General features: G+C 43.1%; 1 protein-coding gene across 6 annotated transcripts; it reads right to left on the bottom strand.

Annotated features, from left to right (window-relative positions):
* Positions 1–10,913: 10,913 nt before the first annotated feature.
* ZNF436 (zinc finger protein 436) lies at positions 10,914–21,863 on the bottom strand. 6 transcript variants are annotated; one of them, XM_004603426.2, is made up of 4 exons: positions 21,443–21,863; positions 20,064–20,156; positions 19,145–19,271; positions 10,914–15,380 (listed from the first exon to the last, which is right to left on the bottom strand). In XM_004603426.2, exons 2-4 carry the CDS (start codon positions 20,094–20,096, stop codon positions 14,128–14,130), a joined length of 1,413 nt encoding a protein of 470 aa, XP_004603483.2. In that variant the 5' UTR covers positions 20,097–20,156; positions 21,443–21,863; the 3' UTR covers positions 10,914–14,127. The 6 variants fall into 6 exon arrangements, with proteins under 6 accessions (XP_004603483.2, XP_054996413.1, XP_054996416.1 ...); XM_055140438.1 differs by lacking the exon at positions 21,443–21,863 and adding an exon at positions 20,771–20,794; XM_055140441.1 differs by lacking the exon at positions 20,064–20,156.
* Positions 21,864–22,994: the final 1,131 nt, after the last annotated feature.

Raw genomic sequence — 22,994 nt, 5'->3', positions numbered from 1 at the left:
CGCGAAGATGCGCACCAAGCCGGAGGACTCGAGAGCCAATCGATGAGGCCGACGGCTGAGCCAATGAAGGAGCTCAGCGCCACCGGCTGGGGCGCCTCCGGGGCGGGGGCAGGAACACAAAGGGGTCTGTAGTGAAACCCCTAGTCAGAGGCAAGGCCACCGGGCGCAAGGCCCTGAGAGGCCTGGACTCCCTCTCGCTCCCCTGCCACCTTCGCAAAGCAGAGAACCTAGGCCTCGCGGCGCGTGGCCGCCTCCGGAGCCCCGCCCGGCACTGTCCGCGCCGGTGGCGCTCCGCGGTGGCCTTTCCGCCCGCATTCGCCGGCGCCGTAGCGCCCCTGACGCCCCCTCGCGCTGGCGTTCGCCCCAGACACGCCCACCGCCACGCGGTCCAGCCTCTCTTAGGGTATTGGGCTCTAGTTAGAGCACGATTTATGGGTGATGGAATACGTCGTTTGGCTGGAGGGTTTCGTGTAGAAAATAACCTCTTCGAAGAAGTGGGAAACTGCCCGTCCACGACCCTGGCACCCTTCGTAGAGGGCAGCCTAAAAGGTGGGGGAAATCGCTAAAATAGACATGAGAGCAACGTTACCTACAAATGATAGAGCGAGGATCTGTTTCCCACAGGGTTTCTAACTAATTACCTGCCATAAAGTAAACTGGGGAGATATCTGCATTTCTGAAGCCAAAAGACCTGGGTCAGAAAAGGGCCAACTCCCAAAGGAAACTAGTTCGCATTATCCCTAAACTCTCCATTGCTTTTGATCTATTCCCTGTGCTCTAAACCAAATCTTCGCACAACCTCAAGCTCTTCTCTTTAGAGACCGCCCTTATTTCCTCCTACCCTAACATTAACCGCCCCTCTTAGAGAGTGGAAAATGCTCAACTATGGTTCGCAAGATTTCTACATAATGCTCGAATTTCATTTGAATTTCCCAGAAACTACTAACCAAAATTTAATTATTGAAAACCCACGATATGCCCAGTACTGACCTCAGTGTCAATGTGAATTTATAGCCTGTATTATGGGATGGAAATTTACAAATTTGCTGGAATCTAGGGTCGGAAAGAGTACAAGTGGATAAAATGCATGCCTTGCACGCAGTCAACCCAGGTTCGATCCTTAGTACACCGTTCGGTCCTCCTAGCCCACCAGAAGTGATCCCTGAGCACAGCAGGGAATATGACCCAACAACCAAATAAATAAATAAATAGACCCTTCTAGCAGGGTTCTTAGATTAATCATCGTCTTGCTTGTAGCCAAAAGAAACATTCAGACTGCAAACAGCATATGATCAATTCAGTCTCTTCAAAATGCTGTGATTGTTGGGGCTGGAGCAATAGTACAGCGGGTAGGGCGTTTGCCTTGCACGCGGCCAACCCGGGTTCGATTCCCAGCATCCCATATGGTCCTCTGAGCACTGCCATGGGTGATTCATGAGTGCAGAGCCAGGAGTAACCCCTGTGCATTGCCAGGTGTGACCCAAAAAGAAAAAAAAAGACAAAATGCTGTGATTGTCATTAACAAGGATAAGCGACTCAAGCTAAATAGAGACACACAAGCAAGAGAAAGAAAAACAGGAAACTATATAGAAAGAAGCAAAGAGAAAATGGAAAACGAAGAAAGACCATGTTGAATATTACTTGAAAGAACACTGAGAGCCAATACCTGCTGCTAATCAAACGCCAAGAGTCCTCTACTCAGCTTTATTTGAAAATCCACTCTACTTTGAATTATCCCATTGTCAAATGACACTCTTTATTTAATCAAATAATTTTCATTATTTTGAGGCACTTGCCAAACTGGTGATGCTCCAATGAAGATGTGAACAGAAATGAAAATTGTTTAACCTTCACCTATATCACCTAGGGCTCTTTTTTAAAATAAAGTACTGGGAATGTAGCTCGGTGGTAGGCTGCTTATTTTACATATGTGAGACCCTGGGCTGAATCCTCAAACGCCACTAAAATCTTTTTTTGTGTGTGTGTGTATATATATACATATATATACACACATATTTAATAAGTCAGAGCTGGAGAGACAGCACAAGAGTTAAGAGGCTTGCTTTGCATACAGCTGAGCCTACTTCAGATCCAGCACCATTGGAGTGATTCCTAAGCATAGAGCAAGGAGTAAACCCTGAGCACCAAAGCATAAAGTCAGACACACATCTGACAAAGCTGATAGTCAACTTACCACAATATCTGTGTTATCATTTTTATTATAGTTTTATATTGAAGATTATCCTTGATTGATTGAGATTTCTTATTCTTGAATTCATCAAAGCTATTTTAAAATGGAAAATAAGTTTATTTCCATCTTAGTGGCACAATGTGTGAAATAATAATCACTGATTGCTGTTCATTGAGCTCTTAATGTGTGTCAAATGTTTTACATCAGTCATTTTCATCCCTGTTATCTGTCAGGAGAATTATCTCACTTTACTGAGGAGAAAAGTTTCAAGTTAAAACATTTGCTCAAAACCAGAACAGTTTGTGTGACTACAAAGGTACTGAAATAAACTACTTTTCAAAATCCATAGTGTTGGCAGATTCTTTATTTTTAGCACACATTCCTGGCTGTGCTCGGTGCTTACTCCTAGCAAGCGTGGGTGACCATGCGTGGTGCAAGGGATAGAACCCGGGTGACCATATGCATGGCAAGCACCACTGTAGTGTGGAAGGTTTTTTGCCTTGTACACAGCCAACCAGGGTCTGATTCCCAGCATCACATATGGTCCCCTGAGCCCCACCAGGAGCAGCTCTTGAACACAGAGTCAGGAGTAAGCCCTAGCACTGCTGGGTATGGCCCCAAAATAAACTGTCACTGTTGTCCCATTGTTCATCGATTTGCTCGAGCGGGCACCAGTAACGTCTCCATTATGAGACTTGTTTGTTACTGTTTTTGGCATATCGAATACGCCACGGGTAGCTTGCCAGGCTCTGCCGTGTGGGTGGGATACTCTCGGTAGCACGCCAGGCTCTCCGAGAGGGACGGAGGAATTGAATGAACCCGGGTTGGCCGCCTGCAAGGCAAATGCCCCACCTGCTGTGCTATTGCTCCAGTCAAAAATAAACAAACAAAAAAATCATTATGGAGGTGAGGGGAAGCGGGAGATAGCTCAGGGGGCTAGTGCACATGCTTCGCATGCCAGAGGTTCAGGTTCCACAGCAACACCTGGTCCCCTGAGCCAGCAGCTACCCCTGAACATCAAGCCAGTAGTGTGCCCTGATCACAGCTAGCTATGACTAAAACACAAAACAAAAGCAGCATAGTCAATTTTAAGGATGAATTAGAAAATAAAATTTAGGATCCAAAGCAAACTATGAATAATGAGAATACTTTCCTTACGTGGTCTGCAAATTGGTTTCATGATGAGATTTTGTCCTAACTATAAGGACTCATAAGTTGCTTTTTTTTTTTCCTTTTTGGGTCACACCCGGCTTGACACGGGTTACTCCTGGCTCATGCACTCAGGAATTAATCCTGGCAGTACTCAGGGAACCATATGGGATGCTGGGAATCAAACCTGGGAGCCTCATAACGTTTTAACATTGGGCAGCAACAGTCCTTTGTGTAAATTTCTTAGGAAAGAGAATGTCCCACAAAATGGAGCCAGAGAGAAAGTAAAGCAAGCAAGGCATTTGCCTTGCACACGACCAACCAAGGTTTGGTCCCCAACACTCAATATTGTTCCCCAAGTCCCACTATGAGTGACCCCTGAGCAGAGCCAGGAGTAATCCCTGAGCACAACAGACTGTAGCCCCACCAAAAATAAATAAATAAATAAAAATGTCTCACAAAGATCATACCTATATAGACATCATAGTACAACCTAATATTTACTAAGCACTTCCTATGTTGTCTCAATCAGTGCTTACAATGATACATGTAGTTGTGCATTTGGGGAAAACCACACACATGTGCTCAGGGCTTACTCCTGGCTCTATGCTTAGGCATCACTTCTGATGGTGCTTGGGGGTTCATGTACAGTGCCTGAACCAAACTAGCATCAACTGCATGCAAGGCAAGTTCTTTAACCCTGTACTATCTCTCTGGCCGTCTCATGGGTACATGAAACATGTGCGAAAAGATACTATTTCCCTTTTGAAGATAAAGAAACCAAGTTCCAAGTCAGAGGCAGGACTCAAATTCTAATTAAACCCAAGTCTAGAGGTTGGAGAGATAGTACAGGAGGTAAGGCCCTTGCCTTGCATGTGGCCGACCCAGGGTCAATCCAGGCACTGCACATGGACCCCTGAGCATGATTCCTGAGTTCAGAGCCAGAGGCAAGCCCTGAGCACTGATGGGTGTGGCTCCCAAACAAAAACAAATCTAAAAATGTTTAATCATCATGCTACGCAGCCAGAAGCAATGAATCAAAATTAATCAACATCCATTTAATTTTTTCTTTCTAGGGGCTCCTCTAGGGTCACAGTACTGAGAAGCCACGCCAAGCAGAGCAGGGTGAGGGTCATGTAATGCTGGGATTGTTTGTGCTAGGCATGTTCTCTACCACTTGAGCTATTTTCCTGGCCCCAAATACTTGTTTTTAAGTCTGCCATATTTCCATACCTGATATTTATTGTCTCTGATTCTGAATATTTTGAACTTTTTTTTTATGAATTCTGTTCTTGGATTTGAAGGATTTTGAAACAAGGTGAAAAAGATAGCAGATAGCAAAGTGTGTTCTCCTTCCCAACCTTCTATTGCTCCAAATTCAAGAAAGCAGGAAGCAACTTTCAAGTATAATTAGGATTGTTAAATCCAATTTAGAAGTGGTGAGTCTTCGATCTTTTGGAAGAATTGAACACAACCTTCCACTTGGCAACAGTAGGATTCCCTGATAACTTGCCATAAGGTCCTTGGGGGCACCCATCTACTAATAATGAACTCTACGGCCATTTAAAGAACTAACTAGCAAGGCAGCAGTTGCTTAATTTCAGAAATCAAATTCTAGGAAACTGTTGAATATAATACCTGGTCCAGTGAGTTTAAATTATTTTAAGATTTCCCTAGGCGAAATCCAGCAGTTTTTTTCTTTTTGGTTTTTAGGTCATAACCAGCTATGCACAGGACTTATTCTGGCTCTGTGCTCAGAAATCACTTTTGGTGGTGTTTACAGGGACAAAATGGGATTCTAGTGATCAAACCCAAGTTGGCCATGTGCAAAGCAAATGCCTTATGCGCTGTACTATCTCTTAGGCCCCTGATTTTCCATTCTCAAAGTTTGAAATATAGAATCTCTCTAGACATCTTTGCTATTTAGTTTATACATCTGAAATATGCTGTGTTCTTAGCCCTGTGATTAGACTTTTTTTTTCTGGGAGTGAGTAGGGCTTGAGGGCTCCCAAGTAGTGTACAAGGGACCCAAGCACCATTCCCCATGACAATGAGTTCAGTTGTGAAGGCTTAAAGTTTCTGCGTACAAGCCCAGATGTGCCAAAGACTACCAGGACTAGGCCAGTGGAGCTTGGGAGCTATCAAGGCTATACCCAACCAATGCTTTGGGGACCAGTGCAGTGCTTGAAATGAACTCAGGGTCTCTGCTGCTAAGAACAAGGCTCAAGAACCAGAAGAGGCTAGAGAGATAGTACAGCAAGTAAGACACTTGCCTTGCATATGGCTGACCCAGATTTGATGCCCAGCACTCCATATGGTTCACCAAGTCTGCCATGAGTGATCTATGAGTGCAGTTAAGAGTAACCCTCAAGCACTACCAGGTGTGGCAAAAAAAAAAAAACCATAAAACAAAACCCAAATATAATAGCAATAGTAAATAGTTTATAAGGATAGGGCTGCATATATGTTGCCCAAGCCCATATGCTGCTTGTACCCACATCTCCCCTCTTGAGATGTGTACTTTCATACTTTTATATCTAATGCTGGGATATATGTAGGGACTCTCTCTGCCCTTGGAGAAACTCACATTCTCTCTTAAGCATGTTTCTCTCCCCTCTTCCTTTCTTTTCCTTCTTTTTTTTTTCTTTTTGGATCACACCCGGCGATGCGCAGGGGTTGCTCCTGGCTCTGCACTCAGGAATTACCCCTGGTGGTGCTCAGGGGACTGACCATATGGGATGCTGGGAATCGAACCCGGGTTGGCCGAGTGCAAGGCAAACACCCTACCCACTGTGCTATTGCTCCATCCCCCTTTCTTCCTTTCTAAAAGTTTTCAAATAAATTGTTTTACTTTTTAAAAAAGGGAGGAGCTTGGGTTTAGAGAGGAGACCCCAGTCTAATGGCAGTACTGGGCTAAAACCCAAAATCCAAAATCCAGTAGAATTTTATAAATAAAAATGAAGTTCAAAAAGCATGGTTCTTCCCTCCTCTACCTAAAAACCAAAGATTAAAATTTTTTTGATTAGTTTTTGTTGGGGGCTGAAGCGATAGCACAGCAGTTGGGCTTTCGCCTTTCACGCAGCCAACCCGTGTTCAATTCCTCCACCCCTCTCTGAGAGCCCGGCAAGCTACTGAGAATATGGATCCCGCAGGGCAGAGCCTGGCAAGCTACCCATGCATATTGGATATGCCAAAAACAGTAACAATAAGTCTCTCAATGAGAGACATTACTGGTGCCCGCTCGAACAAATCGATGAGCAACGGGATGACAGTGACAGTGACAGTCTTTGTTGGATGGTAGTGAGGCACATCAAGCAGTGTTCAACACTTACTCCCAGCTCTGTGCCTACAAGGACACTCCTGGTAAAGTTCAAAGCATGTTGGGGATTAAACCAGGTGAGCCACATGCAAGGCAAGCACCCTACCCACTACTATATCTCTCTGGCCTCAAAGATTTAAGTTTTATGACTCAACAGCTATCAGTGAGGACTGGAGAGATAATAAGCACATACTTTGCTGTGTGAAGCCCAGGTTGTATCCTCAACACTGCATGGTCCCGTTAACACCAATAGGAGCAAATTCTAAGAGCAGAGGTCAGAGTACAGGTATATCTCAAAAACAAACTATAACAAATAGAAACTTTAAAACAAAGCACTATTTTTTTTTTTTGCTTTTTGGGTCATACCTGGCTCTGCACAGGGGTTACTCCTGGCTCTGCACTCAGGAATTATCCCTGGCAGTGCTCAGGGGACCATATGGGATGCTGGGAATCGAATCCGGGTCGGCCGCGTGCAAGGCAAATGCCCTACCCGCTGTGCTATCGCTCCAGCCCCAAAACAAAGCACTATTAAAGATTTAGAAAAGGAATGTCTTGAGTAAAAATCCATTTCATAAAACTGAAATTCATAGATCCAGAGAAATAGCTCAATAGGTTAGAGAATATGCTTTGTATGGTCAACATGGAGGCCCAGATTCAATCGCCAGCACCATATCTAATCCCCTGAGGATTCACAGGAGTGACTCCTGAACAACAGACAAGAAGTAGCCCCTGAGTATCACTGGGTGTTGCCACCCATCCACAAAAGAGAGAGAAAGAGAGAGAGAGGGAGAAAGGGAGAGAGAGAGAAACAGACAGACAGGCAGAGAATTTAAATGTATCAAAATCTTAAATTTTGGCTCTTGAAAGATACCACTAAGAATTAAGACAAGTCAAATACTGGGAGAAATGTTGCATATCACGTATCTGATAAAATGTCAAAATATTTAAGGATCTCTTAAAACTCAGTAAGAACAAAGGATCTGAAATTTTCATTAGAGGAGCCGGAGTTGTAGAAGAGCAGTCATGGTGTTTGACTTGCATGTGGCTGAGCTGAGTTCAATTCCTGGCATCCCATATGGTCCCCCAAAGAACACCAAGAGTTATTCCTGAGTGTAGAGCAGAAGTAACCCCTGAGCATCACCGGGTGTGGCCCCAGAACAAAACAAAACAAAACAAAATTTTCATTAGATTTGCAAAAGAAATCTAATGAATTTGGATACTCCCAATGGTTTATCCCATATTTGTGGTTAGGGGAGTAGTATCTTAGATGGTCACATGAACTCAAGGAGCTTTCTTTCTCTAAGGTCCCAAGTCACAGTGGCAGAATTTCTAGTTTTTTTTTTTTATTTAACTGTTTTGTCTACTTTATTTCTCTCTGTTTGAGATACAAATGATAGGAACAGAGATATTGTACCTTGCATGCAGGAAAATCCCATTTTCTAGCAGTTTTCTGGCAGTGCTCAGAGATTATTCCTGGCTCTGCACTTAGGAATTACTCCTGATGGTATTCAGGAGACCATATAGGATGCCAGGAATAGAACCTGAGTCAAATGCATGCAAGGCAAGTGCCTTACCTGCTGTACTACTATTGCTCTGGTCAACCGTTTACAGTTCTTTTATGAGTAGCTGTAGTGAAAAATCAGAAATGAAATCTCCAATCCTGATAAAGAGAATAAATATTGAACAGACTCCTCTCATTCAAGAAATATTTGTTGCCTGCTTACTCTAAGACAAATATTTGCTAGGGGCTAAAGATACAATGGTGAGAAATACACACAGGACTTCTCAAGGGTATCAAAGTCTAATGGAGAAAAAGTAAATAGGGAATTGCAACACAGGGATAAAGTGTTCAGACTAGGAAAATCCCAGGGGACACTAAAAAGGAACAGCTGACCTAGGTGGAGTCAGAAAAATGTTCTTAAAACAATTTAAGTATGAGACTTAGGGGATAAGGAATTGTCCAAAAGAACTGAAGAGAAAGAGACACAGTTTGGATGAAAGCAGAAAATTGAAGCAGAGGAGGGCAGCAGAAGCCAGATCATAGGTGACCTACATGTTATACTGAAGGAATCTATCTGATCTGATGAAGGCAATAGGAAGCATAAGGTTTTATACAGAAAAGCATTAAGAAAGATCAAAAATGATCGTATTGGTCTGTTCAATAAGATCATTCTAACTGCAGCAAGGGAAAACATCAAAGGAAGGGTTGAAAACTGAAAAGCAGTGACTCGGGGGCTGGAGCGATAGCACAGCGGGTAGGGCAGTTGCCTTGCATGCGGCTGACCCAGGTTCAATTCCCAGCATCCCATATGGTCCCCTGGGCACCACGAGGAGTAATTCCTGAGTGCAAAGCCAGGAGTAACCCCCGTGCATCGCCAGGTGTGACCCAAAAAGAAAAAAAACACCAGTGACTCATTTGGAGAATGTTTCAGTAAGCAAGATGCATGTTAATGATCTGTGTAACTACAGCTTTTGAATTCCATCATTTCATTTAATCCTTACAATTCTTTGAGGGCAGTCTAATTGTCTGAAGTTTATTGACACGATATTCAAGGATATTCAAGGAGAGAAAAGTTAAATAGCTTACCCAAGGTCATATAAAGTGTTGGCAGTAGAGAGAACTAGGTAGGTGAATTTGAGATTTAGGGGAAGGTATGGTCATGACTGGGTGACTTCAAAAAATAATTGATTTGGGAAGGCTGAATTAAGGATCAGTTGTCAAATATGTAGGTTTCTAGCTTAGATAACTAGACAATGACTGATTTAGAAAAGGAGAAGACAAGTGGAATGTAGTCAAAGAAAGAAGTTAATTCAGTTTAAGATTTGATTTAAGGTGCACCCTGACAATTTCAAATGTAGAAGTCAACAAAGCAGCTGCTGGAACTGTGTTAAAATCAATCAGATTTTAACATAGTCAATTTCTCTCAGAAGGAAAAACAAAACCACCTTTGTTCTCCATTCATCCTATTATTCAATTATATTAATTTGGAACATGAAGAAAACATATAATACAATAGGATTAACCATGAAACCATTTTAGCTCATTACAGGGTAATTTTCTTCTATTAGTTTTGTTTCTCAATTGCTTTTCACTAATAACCTTTTAATCTTTAAGTCATCTATAAATAACCGAGGCACAAGACTGCTACTCCACTGCAGAGATAGGTATCTAACCAACCCTTCAAAGAGCTCATTTCTCCCGGGGTATAAGAACACCTTTTCTAACAAATGCTAACATTTAAAAAATAAAGATTTGAAACACAAAGGACTCACTTAACATATTATCTTTTCAGGGAAGTCAGTGGGATTTAAATGGGCTGGAAGCTGATCCCTTAACCATCTGCTAGTAAACAGAGAACAGCTCACACTGAAGGAAAATAGGTCCATAATAATAATAATGGGTAATATTAACATATCAGATACTCTCAGCGGGGAGGTACTGAGCTACCTTTACCTAGGCGAACTGATAATTTACTTGACTTTCTTTACAGAAATGGTGAAATGTTGAGCAAACAGAAATAGTTTAGAAGGGGCTGAGTGATAGAGGCTGACCCAGGTTCAATCCCTGGTTTCCCATATGGTCCCCCGAGCACTGCCACTGCCAGGAGTAATTCCTAAGCCAAGTGTGATGCAAAAAAAAAAAAAAAAAAAAATTGAAAAATGCTTTGACTGATCAAGAATATGGCTCAATGGTAGTAAATATGCCTCACATGTGAGACATTGGTTTCAAATACTGGCTCTGCACATTGAAATTCTATTGTTTAAACAAACACACACACACATATATGGTATATAATGTGTATATATATGTGTGTATATACACATACAAATACATATGTTTTGATAAAATCTCTTCTTTTTCAAGTTTAGCTAGAGGGTCAATTACAGTCCTGTAAATCTTCCTAGTTTAAAGCACTTTCATATCTACCTGTCTAGAGCAGCACTCCATTTAAAAAATTACAAGTTTCTATAAGAGAAAATTACTCTTAAGTAATATAAAAATTGTATGCCTTGTATGCTGCTGACCAAGTTCAATCCTTAGCACCCCAAATGGTCCCCCAAGCACCACTATAAATTATCCCTTAGCACAGCATAGGCCCTAAACACTGCTGGTGTGTCCCCAAAACCAAAATAAATAAATGAATCATTACATAATCCCTCTGCTATCTTTCTGGATTCTGGGTACTGATTGTAAAGCTTTATTATCTGCCTGAGGGAAAGAAATTTTATTTTCAATTACAGATATTCCATGTGCTAGATATAAAAGACATTTTATTGTTATTTCATTCTTTTTACCTATAATTAAAAGCACACATAAAACTTTACCCTTTTAATGTTTTAAGTATAAAGTTGGGTAGTATTGACTACATTAATATCATTGTATAAATATAAATATAAACATAGGACTGGAGTGATAGCACAGTGGGTAAGGTGTTTGCCTTGCACGTGGCCAACCTGGGTTCGATTCCTCCGTCCCTCTTGGAGAGCCTGGCAAGCTACTGAGGATATCTTGCCTGCACAGCAGAGCCTGGCAAGCTACCCATGGCATATTTCGATATGCCAAAAACAGTAACAAATCTCACAATGGAGACATTACTGGTGCCCACTTGAGCAAATCGAATATGAAAATTGTAACCACGCCAGGGTAATTGCACAGCCTTTGGCAGCTGTGGAATTAATATAGTCCTCTATTCTAAGAGAAAAAGATTCTGTTTTGGAATCCCAACACAGGTTCAGTAGAAATTATTTTAGCATTCTTAACAGATACCCAAAAATCTCTCTTTAAAGCACAAAAGTTTCTCTCATTTTTCTCTTTTTCAAAGGTATTCACTACTATATGTCGTTTATATTTCTATTGCTTTGCCACCAGCCTAATTTTCACGGAAAAGTGACCAAGTTTCTGCATCGTTTTCAAATAAGGCTATACTTAGAGTACTCATCAATGTGTGAACAACATCCTGAACAAGTACATCAAAGTTTTTACAATTATGCTCAATTTTAATGAATCTGAAGAAAAGTCACTTTATGAATTGGTGGTGGATTACTAAATAATTCCCAGTTTTTTGCTTTTGAAAGTATGCTTTTAATTGTAGAATATAGTTAGATTAATACAGATGGAGATAGACACTATGATTGTGACCAAGATAATAAGGAAAACTGCTTGATGCACTTACTTGTTCACTCACTCTCTACAACCATAGAAAACAGGCACAAAGTGTTAAGGGTATTGTGCAGAAGCAGCCAAAAACTTGGAAGTAAAGGGCATGCACAATCCATTAGCGAGAGAGTCTAATGCACAACTTCTACACAAAGTTCAACACAGCCAATGGGCAGCAGTTGGCAGAGAAAATAAAGAGCTGGTCCGGTGCTTGCCCTTTCAATTTCCCAGTGGAGTGTACATGTAAATAAACATAGCTGGAGCACTTAGGAGCCAAAAAGAAGCAGCAGAAACACGTTGGGGGTGGGGCAGGAGAATAGGGAAAAAAAGACAGGGAGGAATGTAGTTACGTCACAGAGATACAGTCTTCTATGGCCACGCCAAAGCAGATGTCTCACAGGGGATGAGGGAGAAAGAAGAAATCTGATATTCATTAAAACCATCAGCAACAACACTGATGCAGGAAAAGTAATGTTTTGAGTTTAGTTACCGAGAACTTGAAACTTCAACAATTAAAATATGAATATTCATAATCTTCTAGATTTCATATGGAAAGAAAAAATATGCTCCCTGCTTGTTTGTTTTTAAGTAGGAGTGGCAACACAGAAAAATCTCCTTAGTGGAATGATTTTTTCATTTTGTAACTTCTGAGGTTGTATCATTTGTAAAGGATGAAGTCCCACATAGTTGTGGATCACAAGTATTATAGTGCACCAGGAGAGATCACTGGTTCCCATAATACTAAATCCAAAAGAGCTATAGCACAAGTACTTTTTAAATGTTACAACTGTCACAATAAAGTACAGTAGAAATAACTTGAGATACTCTCAAAAATTCTTACTCCAATCCCATTTCCTGGGCATAAATTCCCTCCCACTCTACGCCCACACTCTTAAACAAAACAATTTGGGGTATGTCTTAATTTAGGTTAAGAGAAAAAGAATTGACACTATTGAGCTTAAATTGGGTCACCTCTTATTGTAGGCTGGAAGATGGAAATACATTCCTATTTAGGTTTATTAATTCCTTGTGGCTAGGCAAAAAGAAGATAATTCAGTCTGAGAACAGGACAATCAAACTATTTGTCCAGACATTATCTCCCACAATTGACTGATACAATAAACATGTAGTTTTGTATAAAGACAGATCTTAAAGGAGAGCGTACACTAGTGTTGTTTTTTTTCCATAAAGAATGAAAAAAATGACATTACTCCCATTGGAGTTATGTCTATAATTGTCACATGATCAACATCAACCAGGAACATGCTAATTGAGTGTGAATTCAATACCTATTAGAAAAGCCACAGGAATACACATTTTACTGTACATACACATGCTCTTATGGAAGCTAAGATAAACACTGGGATGTGGCCCTTATCAAATCCTAGAGTTAGCAGTATAGGGAGAACTGGTCTTTGCAACAGGTAAGGGGAAATAACACCGAAATGACCCGTTTTCCTTGGGAAGGGACTCTGAGCTTCCTTCCCTGAGTGGTCAATTTCACTCACTTCTTACACTCTACTATCACTTATGGTCCTATCATTCCTTGGAGTTACTTCCCTACAGTAATCTCCAAAGAAAATCAATAACTTTCAATTAATACAGTGGGCATCTCTTGCTAAAGAGATGATCATCTTGTTGATGAGTCCATGGTCCCCGAGCCTGTGTCTCATTTTTCCATCCAATTTGTGTCTTCAGATAGCTTTTACAAAGATTCAAGCATTAAAAGTGTAATTAGAAACAATGAGAAAAGTTATGATCATTGCCTTCACTGTGCAGACTCCTGCTCTCAGAAAGATATAAAGATACAGGTGCATGAGCATTTCAAGGAAAAAGCTCTCTGAAGGAGATGTATGCACCCAGTACTATAGAGAGTGAATAGGTGTAGCAATTCAGGAAGTCTCTGGAAAACAGCTTTGACCATCCTATTACATTTGAACAATTTCCCTAGGAAAGTTCTTTGGGCAAGGATGAGAGAAACAATTTTGAAGGGTTTACTTCATTTCTAGCCAGAGCATTTATTAGCATTTATTGCCCGGTCTTCAGATTTCCAGTTACAAAACAAGTTGATTTTGATGAAGTAATTTGTCAATACTGAATAATAAAAATCACTTGTTAGAAGTGGGGATACCATTTCCAAAGCTGTGGGTTAGAACTTCAAATGGCTTCTTTTCTTTGATGATTTAAACCTTGGCACACAACCAGGAAACTCAGTATGTAAAAGCAGCTCAATTTCAAAATAGTTTTTTGATATCAAATAAAATTGTACCTTCAAAGGAATCATTTCCCAGTCATCATCCTTATAAGGATTTAGTCTGTGTGAACTCTCTTATGTTTAATAAGAGCTGAACTTCGGCTGAAACTCTTCTCACACTCAGTACATTCATAAGGTTTCTCTCCCGTATGAACTCGTTGATGTGTGATGAGGTTGGAGCTTTGGGTGAAACCTTTTCCACACTGCACACATTCATAGGGTTTCTCTCCAGTATGGGTTCTCTGGTGTTTAATTAGATCTGATCTTTCACCAAAGCTTCTCCAACACTCATTGCACTCATAGGGTTTCTCTCCAGTGTGAATTTTCTGGTGTGTTATGAGATGAGAGCTCCGGCTAAAGCTTTTCCCACAAGCATTACATTCATATGGCTTTTCCCCAGTGTGAGTTCTCTGGTGCTGAACTAAGTGTGAGATGCGGCTAAAATTCTCCCCACACTCATTACAGTGATATGGCTTTTCTCCTGTGTGGGCTCTGCGATGGCGCACAAGGTCAGAGTTTTGACTGAAATTCTTCCCACACTCATCACACTTGTAGGGCCTCTCACCAGTATGAACTCGATAATGTTTGATGAGATCAGATCTCTCACTGAAACCTCTGCCACATTCATTACACTCGTAAGGTTTTTCACCGGTATGTGTCCTTTGATGCTGAGCTAGGTGAGAGCTCCGGCTGAAGCTTTTCCCACATTCCTCACACTCATAGGGTTTCTCCCCACTGTGGGTCCTTTGATGCTGGATTAGGTGAGAGAGCCGGCAGAAACTTTTTCCACACTCATTACATTTATGAGGCTTTTCTCCAGTGTGAATTGTCTGGTGCTGAATGAGGTGAGAGCTCCTTCCAAAACTTTTCCCACATTCATTACAATCATAGGGTCTTTCCCCAGTGTGTGTTCTCTGATGCTGAATAAGGTGTGAGCTTCGACTGAAACCCTTTCCACATTCATAACACTTATAGGGTCTATCTCCAGTGTGGGTTTTCTGATGTCGATTAAGGTCCGAGATCTGACTGAAAGCCTTTCCACAGTGAGAACATATATGATACCGAATGCCTGTGTGGACTTCTTTGTGGACAAGCAGATCAGTAACTTGCTGGAGAGGATAGCTTACCCACTCTTCTGCTGTTAAATCTCCCCATTGTCTTTCAGTTCTAGCCCTGTTTTCAAAGGTTTCTTCACTTTCAGGGCTTTCCTCAGTATTGCCAACAGGCCTTTCAGATGTACTCCCAAATTCTACATCTTCACTAAGCTCTTGCTTTGGATTTACATCATTCTCACTCCTGATTTCAAAATCTGTAAAAAAAGGTAAATAATGATAATCATACTAGAATGATGTAAAATTAACATAAGCCACATATTGTGTTGTTGTTTTGGAACCATCATCCGGGGTCACTCCTGACAGTGCTCCAGGAACCATGTGATGCTGGAGAGCAAACCCAAGTCTCCTCTAAGCGAAGCATACACTCAGCCCTTTGGACTATCTCTCCAGCACACAGAGTGCTAAAGTTTTTTACATAAATTACTCCAGGTACCCTGAAAGTTAGGTGCTGTGATTATTTCCACTTTATGAATCAGAAAACCAAGACCCAGAGAAGTGAAATAGCGTGCAAAAAGCCATAGTAGTAAAGAGTGGAACAAACATACCTCTATCTTATAAAAAAGGCTTTGCTCTAGCTTTACAGTTAGTACACACACACACCACACACACATATTTAGGAGGTCTGGGTTGCATCCCCAGGAACACATTCCCCCAAGCACCTCTGGAATGATCTCCCACCCCCTCAAGTACTTAACCAGACTTATTTAACTCCTGAAGCACATCCTGATATGGCCTCAAAATAAGCACTGTCACTGTCTGTAGCACTGTCATCCTGTTGTTCATCGATTTGCTCGAGCGGACACCAGTAACGTCTACATTGTGAGACTTATTGTTACTGTTTTTGGCATACTGAATATGCCACGGGTAGCTTGCCAGGCTCTGCTGTGAACCCCCCAAAATAAAACAAACAAAAATGCTTGTCTGAAATATTCTTATTAAGTGCAGTCTTAAAAATAAAAATATGCAACACTATCTGCAACAAACTTCCTACCATGTCCTGCTTTTTCTAAGTTGTGTTTCTTAGTCACTGTCACTGTCATCCTGTTGCTCATTGATTTGCTCGAGTGGGCACCAGTAACGTCTCTATTGTGAGACTTGTTACTGTTTTTGGCATATCGAATATGCCACGGGTAGCTTGCCAGGCTCTGTCATTCAGGCCAGATACTCTCGGTAGCTTGCCGGGCTCTTCGAGGGGGCGGAGGAATCGAACCCGAGTTGGCTGCATGCAAGGCAAACGCCCTACCTGCTGTGCTATCGCTCCAGCCCCATGCTCTCAAAAAGAGGTGACAAAAGGTCCATGAATAAAAATTTTATAATGGTATTTTTTGTAAGTAACATCATCTTCTTAGAAATTCACAACATATAAAGGTTCTTAAGAGCCTTAAGTAGGACCAGAAATATAGTAAAGCAGGTAAAGTGCTTGCCTTATGCGCAGCTGACTAGGATTAGATCCCTGGCACCACATGAGTCCCCTGAGCAAAGAGGCAAGAATAATCCCTGAGAATCACAGGGTGTGGTTCAAAAACAAACTAAAATAAGTCTTGAGGTAAAGAAGACTTTCAAGGACTGAGCATGTAGCTCCAAGATAGAATGCATGCTTTGGACGTATGATATTCTTTCTGGGCTCAATCTCCAGAACCACGTATACACATATACATGTCCTGTAAACATTATTCAACCCACTCCTTAATAATAATTTTATGGACCAGAGAGGGCTGGAGCAATAGCACAGCAGGTAGGGTGTTTGCCTTGCACGAGGCTGACCTGAATTCGATTCCTCTGCCCCTCTTGAAGAGCCTGGCAAGCTACTGAGAGTATCTCGCCTGCACGGCAGAGCCTGGCAAGCTACCCGTGGTGTATTCAATATGTCAAAAACAGTAACAAGTCTCATAATAGAGATGTTACTGGTGCTCGCTCCAGCAAATCGATGAGCAACGGGATGACAGTGACAGTGACAGTGATGGACCAGAGAGATAGTACAGGGGTTCAGGTGCTTGCCTTGCAAACAGATGATCCCGGTTAAATCCTTGGAACTGAATATGGTCCTCTAACAACTGCCAGGAGCACACTATAACTGTCACTGTCACTATCATCCCGTTGCTCATCGATTTGCTGGAGTGGGCACCAGTAACGTTTCCATTGTGAGACTTGTTACTGTTTTTGGCATATTGAATACGCCACAGGTAGCTTGCCAGGCTCTGCCATGCAGGTCAAATACTCTCAGTAGCTTGCTGGGCTCTCCAAGAGGGGCGGAGGAATCGAACCCGGATCGGCTGCGTGTAAGGCAAAAGCCCTACCGCTGGAGCACACAATTAAAAAAAAAAAAAAGTGTGTACCACAGATTGTGGTCCAAAAATAAGAAAATAAAGAATGACTGTATTACTTTTTAAAATATTTGTATAAATAATATTATTACTATGCTGATGTTTCCATCCTTTCATCTTTTTTTTTCTTTTTTTGTGGGGGGGTGGGATCACACCCAGTAGTGCTCAGGACTTACTCCTGGCTCTGTGCTCAGGGATCACTTCTGGTGGGCTTGAGAAACTATAGGGGGTTCCAGGAATAGAACTGGAGTCACATGTGTGCAAGGCAAGTGCCTTACCAGTGGTATTATCTCTCCGACCCCCATCCTTTCATCTTTTTCATAAGTGCTCCTTGAAGTAGACAATAAAAAGTAGATGTAAGATTCTAATTTCACGTTTCTGTCACTCAGAGTGGAATATCTGAATTATAGACTGAAAGAAATATAAGTAGTTAACTTCACTTTTAGTTATTTTCCTAATACTAAGGGTATTAGGAAAATATCTGTAAATATCTGAGATATTTACAAATTCACATAATCAAGTTAAGAAGGAATTCCGAGGCCAGAAAAATAGTACATCAGGTAGGGCATTTATCTTGTAGGCAGTAGACCCAGGTTCAATCCCACCATTCCATGTGGTCCCCTGAGCACCAATAGGCATGATTCCTAAGCTCAGAGTCAGAAGTAAACCCTGAATAACACCTGAATGAACAATCAAAAGCAGGGGAAAAAAGGTAAAGGATTAACTCTGATAAATAATCAATGATCTAGTAAACCATATATAAGGTTTGTTAAGTTTTAACAGGTGACAATGTGAATCAAAATACTGTACAATACAAGAACAGCTTGTTCATTTTAGTTTCTATTTTTGCTTTTTTGGTCACACCGGCAATGCTCAGGGATTACTCCTGGTTCCATACTCAGGAATTATTCCTGGCAGTGTTTGGGGGACCATAATGGGATGCTGGAAATTGAATCCTGGTTGACCGCATGCAAGGAAAACATCAACCTGCTGTACTATTGCTCTGACCCCTAGCTTGTTCATTTTAATTCAGTCGATACTAAGATAGAAGACAGATTTGAAGGCCATAAAATAAATTAGCTACCTTTTGTAAGATAATTTGTGATCTCATTTAGATCAGGATTCTCCTAGAATAACATCTGACATACTCAAAATCTATGAATGACTGAAACATCTCTAAGACAAACATCTACTTCAGGTAAATCAAGGACCTGAGGCAAAACTAGAGTTCTAAAGCCAAAACAAATACAGAAAAGTAGCTTTTTGCCTTTTCATGAACCTGGGTCAGAACCCCCTCATCTTCTAGTAAAGGCATCATTTACAGAAGCATTTATATCCTGGCAAGCACCATTATGTCAGACCTGTTTGGTCAGTGATCTGTACAAACAGGCTAGAGAATGGCAAATGACTCAGGATACAAGAAACCAGACTCCTAAAATGTGCAGAAAAATTCTTTTTAAACAATGTGATCCTGATGTTCCCACACTCAAGGATTTGCCTGAAGGACTCAACTCACGCCAATACCCAATTAAGTGCTTTGGAAATCACACAACTAAGTTGTGTTGAAAGAGCTAAACATTTTTGACACAGTCTCAAAATTGTGGGATGGAGAAACACAGAGATTCCTTACTTACCTAATGAGACAACATTTCCATAATTCTCCTGCATAACATCCCTGTAAAGGTCTCTTTGTGTAGGGTCTAGAGGTCTCCATTCTTCCCTGGTGAGGTACATGGCCATATCTTCAAATGTCACCGGTGCCTGAAATCACACAATGCTTCCTCATTAATACTACGGAAGAGGGTCGTACCACTCCTTCTTCTTAAAAATTAGAGACGTGTCTGGAAACACGAAGGACGCAAAATGTAAGTCCAATCTGTATAATCCAAAGGAGAAATAAAACAGGTAAAGCAATATGGGAAAGAAGCGAGCAACTTTGGAGCTAAATTATCTGACTGAATAAACACAGAGACATCCCTTCCATACTCTGGGAAACATCCTAGCCCTTCTTTTCTCAGGATATATTTAGCACTTACATCACTCCATACCTTTACTCACAATGATTGTTTTTTCCTAAGACTGGTGCAGTCCTTCTATTCCTTAAGGCTTTGTTTCAGCACCAACAATTCTGTGCCTTCCAACCCTCTGCTCCTCCCTAGTCCTCCCTTGATCTTTCAGAATTAATCACTCCCCTTTCTTGGTCCTCACATTATAGCACTTTATACGAAAAGGGGGGTGGAGGGGGAGTGGTAGCTCTTCTCGTGTTGTATCACTGTTAACCAGATGCATCTATCTCCTTACAGATTCAGAGCAGGCAGAGAGGGCCCGTTTCATCCATCTTTTGTCTCCCCAAGAATTAGACACATGCAGCAAGTGTTCCATCAATGTTTGGTTTTGACTATGCTGGTCTAGTACCAGGCTCCCGGAATCAGCAGACAGAAGCGAGTAAATTGCTAATCTCACGCAATCTCCCACAAGGATTTGCAGAGGACAGAAACGCCCGGACGAGGTGGGTAAGCAGAGGCGAGGTCCGAGAATCTACCCCCGGCTTACCTGGGACCCAGCCATGAGCAGGGTGGCTGCCATCTCGGGCTCAAGGCTTCGTCTCCCAGGAGAGAGAGCAGGAAAAGCAGCTAACAGACAGCGCTAAAGGAGGCGAAAAGCAGGGCGTGAGGCACCGAACGCAGGCCCTGCCCACTCCCCAGGGCTGGTGTTCTGACCGCCGGGCGGGTGGGGAGGGCCCTGGACCCGAGCCGGGTCACTGTCCTCCGGGCCCTAGAACGCAACCCGCCCTCTGTGTCTCTGCCACCACGGGGTGGAGACTATGTCGGAGTTTACTACTACAGCCCCCTGGCACCGTCCCTCACGGGCCGGGGGTCACGCCGACGCTGCCTCGGGGAGGAGGTTCCCAGCCCAGCCCACAGAACGCCTCCGCTCTACCATCTCCAGAGCGGGCCCTTTCCGGCAGCTGCCTCCGCCAATCAGCGAGCGAGGCCCGACAAACGCTCTGCCCATCAGAGGCCGAACACTAGACCCGCCTCTTGAGCGTGGCTGGGCTCTCTAGCACGCCTGCGCACACTCCCTTAGCCGGCTGGGAGTTGCAGTTCCACACCGGCGTACAAAAGGCCACTCAGAGGCCAAAAGCCAAGGAGGGAAAAGAACAAAAGGGTGAAGAACACTGCCCGTCTTCCTAGCCAGAGCGGAGTAGTTCCCGCTTTCTTCTCTTGCAGCTCACCATCCGATTAAGCTAGGAAGTTTACCATACTTCTCGTGACGCCCCTAGGAGCTTGAATCGGACTTGAACGGCAGCGTGGAACTAATCCAGGCTCTGACCTATGTTGAGTTCCACTGAGATTAGCCCTTATTTCACACCGTCGGCCTGAGAGGAAAGCGGCTGCCGCCCACTCCCCAGGGGAGGCTTCGCTGCCGCGCTGGAACTTTAGGCTCCGCCCACGGACTACATGTCCCAGTAGCACCTGCGGCTTCAGCGGCCTGTTAAATGGACTACAACTCCCAGGAGGCCCGGCGGCTTGCCAGTGTGCTAGCTGCGGGGCCCCGAGACCGCCCCGGCTTCAGCGCTATTAACCCTCTAAGAGTTTACGGTCTCTTGTTTCTTTCTAAAAGAGGGCACCACTTGGAAGGCGGGTTACGTGTCGCCCAGCATGGTTTGGGAAGCCCAACTCGTGAAGATTAAACATCAGAAGCGAGGGTGGAGGGTAGGACCTGTAAAGAAGAGAAAGCCAGACTCCAGCGCTATAGAGAACTGTCCTTATCAGCCCCGAGGGCTGTGTGCTGAAAGGGTTCCTGGCCAGTCCCCGAGGGCCTGAGCCGAGTCCTCGGGATGTTGGCAAGGCGGGTTCTAAGGATGTTAGCACCAGGACGAGACGAAGGTAGGAAGTAGAAAATCCCCAGTTGCGAACGAACAGACTTACCTCCTGGCCCAAGTGAGATCCACTAGATAGGAGAGACCTCAAATAGATTCCAATCCTCAGGCAGAGTTGTCTGAGCCTTCTGGTGTCTGGAAAGGTTCTAGAGATCACTGGCAAGTCCCGGGCATCGCAGCCCCGCAGGTAGCATTGCAGGCGAAGCTCAGAGATCGTGGGCGGATCCCAAAGACTCTGATTCCCCCAACCTCAGACTCTCCGGCAGCTCCGAGAAACCACAGACGCATAGCAGATCCTCAGACCACAGCAGCTAGCCAAGAAACACCATCAGCAGCTAGAGCTGCATTCAACGGGAGTTCTGAAGGAAGCCCTTGAAATCTTCCCTTTCCCCAGCCACGGTGAGAAAATCAGACAATGGAAGCCGAGCCCTCGGACGAGCAGGCATTCTGCGTGGGGAAGAGCTCTGAGCTCGCCGTAGCCTTGGAGAGGGAAGTGATGGAAAAAGAATATAGCAGCTTATTAGGGACTCCCACCCTCTTCAAGTTATAAATATCCCCAGAACCTTGGCGACGTGCCCAGAAGCCTGTTGTCTCTAACTGTACAGGAGACTTCTCTGCTAGGCTGGGAAAGGGGCTTTTCTTTTGTTTTGCAGATACATCTTACCCACTGAGTGGCTTGGGGAAAAAAAATTTTTTTTAATGACTTCAGGCCCTGTTTTTATTATTGAGTGTCCTGTTCCAAGTGCCAGGTTATTTATGGTTAAATTACTCAAGTTCTTAAAAAGAGCTAGGATCCTGTGTAGCCATAAGGCAGACTCTCCCTGTCCCACTCTTGTCCCTTGTGAGGATTCTTTAGATACTACTAATTTTACTATCTCACCCCCTCTAAAACTGATACAAGTGCCGCCAAAATGTGGAATCACGTAGGGCCTTCAGGAAGCAGTGAAAGAACATCAGATCAGACTTGGGTCAGAGTCCAGGCTATGTTTTCTTTGGAAAGTCATTTTAGCTCTCTGGACTGATTTGTCTTTCTGTAAAACGGAGCCACAACCTCAGGTAGTGCTGAGTACTAAGCGAAATGATTTAAACTCTCTATTGACTAGGGAGATAACCCAACAGGCAGGCCTGGGTTTGATTCCCCAGCATGGCACCATCCCCTGAGCAGGGCCAGGACTGACCCCTGACCACCACTGGAAGTGACACATGCCACCATCCCCCAATAAAAAGCACTCCACACAGAATGAGCACTGAGATGATAGCTGTTATTATTATTATTACCTTTAATGGCAGCAGGGCAGATTCCCAGAAAGGACTGTGGATATTTCTTCTGGCCCAGAAAACCTACGAATGCAGAGTGGCTCTACCGCTGTGATGATCTGCTGGTGACCTTATCCTCTAATAAAGTTTCTGCTGTAAATCCAGAGGGAACTGAAGTTGGGCCAGTTTGGCAGCTCCAAGCGAATAGTATATTGAGCCCAGCAGAGCAGAGGTATTTGCTCAGAAAGTTAGGGCCTCAAATTCAAGGAAACCTCTGAGATAGAGTACAGACTTGCCGGCATCTAACTAGGTCTAAGGTGAGCTGAGTGCCTGAGCCCCTCTGC

Source organism: Sorex araneus, chromosome 5 (assembly GCF_027595985.1).
Source record: "Sorex araneus isolate mSorAra2 chromosome 5, mSorAra2.pri, whole genome shotgun sequence".
Taxonomy (NCBI): domain Eukaryota; kingdom Metazoa; phylum Chordata; class Mammalia; order Eulipotyphla; family Soricidae; genus Sorex; species Sorex araneus.
This window is presented reverse-complemented; position numbering and strand designations above follow the sequence as displayed.

What these genes read in the sequence shown, in the direction of transcription:
- ZNF436 (XM_055140438.1), bottom strand. An exon ending in TGCTCATGGCTGGGTCCCAG is followed by an intron (nt 19,272 to 20,063) that starts GTAAGCCGGGGG and finishes GTGTGATTTCAG; the next exon opens with GCACCGGTGACATTTGAAGA. An exon ending in TGGAAATGTTGTCTCATTAG is followed by an intron (nt 15,381 to 19,144) that starts GTAAGTAAGGAA and finishes CTTTTTTTACAG; the next exon opens with ATTTTGAAATCAGGAGTGAG.